Here is a 4,135-nt window from a genome sequence, read left to right as displayed (position 1 = left end):
AAACAGCTTCAGGCCTGTCTCTATACTGACTCAACAGTCTGTTATTAAAGATGTATTTATCTATCACTCTGCCTGGCTGCACAGACACATGCGTATTGTTCTCCTGTGTCCAACACGCGCGCACACACACACACACACACACACACACACACACACACAGTGACAGATTTCAGTTGTAATTCTGTCTGAACATTTGTTCATTACACTGGACCTCTCTATAGTGGGGAGAGACACAGGGTGCTGTCAGCCTGGGTCATGGGGCTAGACAAGATTGGCTTCAAATGTGTGTGATAATTGTGTGGTTAGTGTGTGTAATGTGTGTACGGGGGGTTGAGGGGTGAGGGTGTAGAGTATGGCTCAGGGGAATGTGTGTGTGTGTGTGTGTGTGTGTTGTGTGTGTGTGTGTGTGTGTGTGTGTGTGTGTGTCTCTCCACTGAACAGTGGTCATTCAGGGTAGTTTGTGCTTTTTTTCAAGTGTTGATTCTGTCCTGTTATGGGCTGTGCATGAAAGCATGTATGCACAGCATGGGTAGTGTATGTGTGTGTCTGTGTGTATTTATGAGTAGTTCATCAGGCGGAACATACCTTGGCCTTCTGTGGCTGAACAAAGCCACCGTCTGTAGACTATTGTAGGAATAAGCAAAGTAAACCTTCAAGGCCTGCTCACTTTCTAAGAGCCCTGAGCTTATTGTGCTTTAGCCAGCTGCTGGATGCACTGGACACTTGTGAGGTGTGAGTGTGTGTGTGTGTGTGTGTGTGTGTGTGTGTGTGTGTGTGTGTGTGTGGTGTGTGGTGTGTGTGTGTGTTTCCTTTAATAGCAAATTGGACAGTCTAGGGCTGCTGCCTCCAGCTGAGCTTCTCTATTCTATTGACCACTTGCTCTATTTCTCTTCTATGTGTTCTGGTTTTCACTGTCTACTTCATCTTCATCTGTATCTCATTGATGTCATTCCTTATTGTGTTCCTGCCATTCTGTCTCTCTCTTCTCAATCTTTTCATGCATCATCTGGTCTAAGACAAAACAGCAGCCCCTCATAGACTCTCTGTCCATATTTTTCTTCATCCCTCTCTTCTCCACCCCCTTGGCATGAAGCTGTCTTAGATAGAGCTCACAGACTCATGGCTTTAATTTTGGCCTGCCTGCCTCTTTGTCTCCGGTCATTTTCTATCTGGTTTCTTCTTGGTTTCTGGGGGAGAGTTTAGGGGCTGTATAGCATATGTGCATATAAAAAAATATGGAAGAGATAACCATTAGGCGAATGTAAAGTATAGTGGGTACTGACATGTCACTGATTCCGTAGTAACTCCTTGTGTACCCATACTGTACAGTCTTGTAGTTTGTGTCTGCATATGAGCATCAGGCAGAGTATGGAAACAAACAACCAAACAATTTTACATTTTAAAGTCTGTTCTCATTGGTTTTTAAAGGCAAGAGAGTTGTGATATACAACAATTATGATGTGATAAAAACAAGGCACAATTAATAACGATAAACTCTAATTTGTATCTATTTGTATTAATATTGCTGAAATGGAATAGAGTTCAACTTAAACCTTGACGTGATAGCCTCCACCTCCACTCTAGGAATCTGCTAGACTGACGGAGCACTTCCAGTGTATAGACCTACTGGCAGACTTTGCAAGACTGAAGAATGGTGAATTGTTAAATGGGGCCTCGGCAGTGCCTAAATCAGACAAAGCATGCTACACATAATGAAGATTTTCTGTTTTTGTTTTCACGTTAATACTACAATGCTTTTTATGCTTCCGTGACACCGATAGCCATTGCCATAGGCATTATGTTTTCGGGTTGTCTTTCTGTCTGTTCGTCTGCCTTTCCTATTCATGTGAATGTGATCTCTCAGCAACCCCTGAAGAGAATCCCTTCTAAAATGATGAAGTGATGGAATTTTATATTCAAGAGATCAAATGTCAACTTCCCTGTGTCATAATGTTCGTCAAAAACCCTTTTCTGGCCATTATTCAACGCCATAACTCTGGAACAGAAGGGAAGACATTTGGTCGGATACTGAATTGGGGACAGTAATCTTGAAACTGGTGACTGTTTAGATCTTTTGTGCTGGTGGGTTGAAGATGAGTGTGAAGCATCCACGTTTTTTTTTTTTAATTTTGTGTGCCTTTATTAAATTGCTTCAAAGTCATATGAGTCTGGACATACTTGATGTAAACTGCAACTGGGCTGGTTGCTTTCAACAACATATCAGTTCATTATCAGTCACTTGAAAATGTAATCAGTGCATTAAGGGATTATACAAATAATTATTGATCGTTGTTTTATGTACTATATAATAAATTAGATACCATTGATATAATTAATTGTAACATGTCGTCCCCCAGCATCTTGCATCATGACTCTCATATAGTAGATTCTTTTTAGATTTTTGTTTATTTTCTGTGCTTCTTTACAAATTATGTCAATATAAAATCAAAGAAATATTGACCAAAAGTTGTCATATTAGAATTTAAGCATAACTATGTCCACGCTTCACTTGAGAATTTCCACACAGTTCTTCACCACCACACCTGCATTATGAATGGCTGCCAACAACTAAACGCGTGAAATGAGTGTAGATTTTTCTCTCTCTCTCTCTCACACACACTCTCTCTGCATCACTCTCTCTCTGTCCGATAGGCGTACCCTTCACTGAAGCCCCTGGCAGCATGGACCAGGGATCTTTGCCAGCGAGTCAATCACTTTGCACGCTGGGCAGAGACAGCAGAGCCCCCCACCTTGTTCTGGCTCTCCAGCTTCACCTTTCCCAACGGTTTTCTTACCGCTGTGCTGCAGTCCTCTGCTCGACAGCACAACGTGAGAATCCACACACCCACATATGCATAACGACAGTTACACTACATTAGGAAATACTGCTTGTTTTGTCTTGTTTGTGATTAATGGCCATATCTTTTGAAAGGATCTCATAAGCCAAACCTATTTAACTATTTCATTCTACAGCTGAAGATTAAACTGTAAAAATGGGACAAAATCAGAACTACAAGATGTTCAGATAACAACAGCTAAAATTCAGTTTTGATAGCTTTAACTGTCAGTTATGTTCTATTTAAATTTCACAGATCACATTATACACACATAAAAACAACCCGGGAAACGTACTGTTTTTCAGATCTTAGTGATTAATGAATGTTAATTTGAATTAATAATACAGCTCTACAGTACATGCAATGAATAGAAATGTTCTTGTTTGACTTTTGGACCTGCAATAATAACAATATATTGTCCATCTAACAGTTAACATTGTGTGACACTGTCCTTGCAGATATCAGTGGACACGCTGTCTTGGGAGTTTATAGTGTCCACTGTAGATGACAGCAACCTGCTTTATCCCCCCAAGGTGACTCCCTATTCAAACGTTTCTATTTACATAAAGATTTCCATAAACTTACCATCTGACTACTTTTTCTGAGCCATTAGCTTTCAGCCGTCATCCGCACTTTCCATCACATTTTTCATTTCTACTCAAACATTGTTTTTTCCTGAAAAAAAGTATTTACATCCAAAGCAGCATGCCGCTTTGCGTTTCTCTTTTCCCATCCTCAATTTTAATTCTTTTACAGCACTTTAACAACTCAGGTTTTGACATTAGTGGACATTTTTTAATTTGTCTTGTTGCTCTCACTTCAGAACTACGTCATCGTAGCTCTTGACTTCTCACTCACTTCATCTTATTTCACTCTCTTCTCTGTATCAAGTCCTCTATGCCTCCTCTCACTTCTCTCCTTTTTCTCCACTTTTCCCTCCTATGCTACTCCAGAACCAATGTGCACTTCCAGCTCTTCCTGTCTTTTGTGCTGCTTCACTCTTGCTTCTTTTTAGACTCTATTTCCTTCTGTAAAAAACTGATCTTTCTTTTTTGCCTCTTTATCTTATTGTGCCTTGTCTCTCCTCCTCACTTCTCTGACCCTCTTCTCCACATCATATTTCCCATTGGCAGTTTCTGCCCCTTCTCTTCCCTCACCCTCTTTGCCTCTTCCGATTCTCCTCCTTCCTTCTTTTCTCCTGCAGCTTTCCCTTTTCCTTCTTTTCACCCCTCCCACTTCTTTCCTTTCTGAGTTTCATTAACTAATTGGCATGGCTGTTTGTCATAAACATTTTTTCA

At 40.6% G+C, this 4,135-nt stretch overlaps 1 protein-coding gene across 4 annotated transcripts in view; it reads left to right on the top strand.

Moving 5' to 3' along the window:
- The window catches only part of dnah2 (dynein, axonemal, heavy chain 2), a 119,008-nt gene that overhangs the window by 113,928 nt on the left and 945 nt on the right, over positions 1-4,135 (top strand). For all 4 annotated transcript variants that reach the window (XM_032544697.1, XM_032544700.1, XM_032544698.1 and 1 more), the window contains exons 85-86: positions 2,653-2,829; positions 3,296-3,370. In XM_032544697.1, the coding sequence (XP_032400588.1) occupies positions 2,653-2,829; positions 3,296-3,370 (252 nt within the window). The remainder of the gene's footprint in view (positions 1-2,652; positions 2,830-3,295; positions 3,371-4,135) is intronic.

The sequence above is a fragment of the Etheostoma spectabile genome, chromosome 19 (genome assembly GCF_008692095.1).
Source record: "Etheostoma spectabile isolate EspeVRDwgs_2016 chromosome 19, UIUC_Espe_1.0, whole genome shotgun sequence".
Taxonomy (NCBI): domain Eukaryota; kingdom Metazoa; phylum Chordata; class Actinopteri; order Perciformes; family Percidae; genus Etheostoma; species Etheostoma spectabile.
The sequence above is the reverse complement of the archived record's forward strand: the minus strand, read 5'-3'. Positions and strand labels throughout refer to the sequence as shown.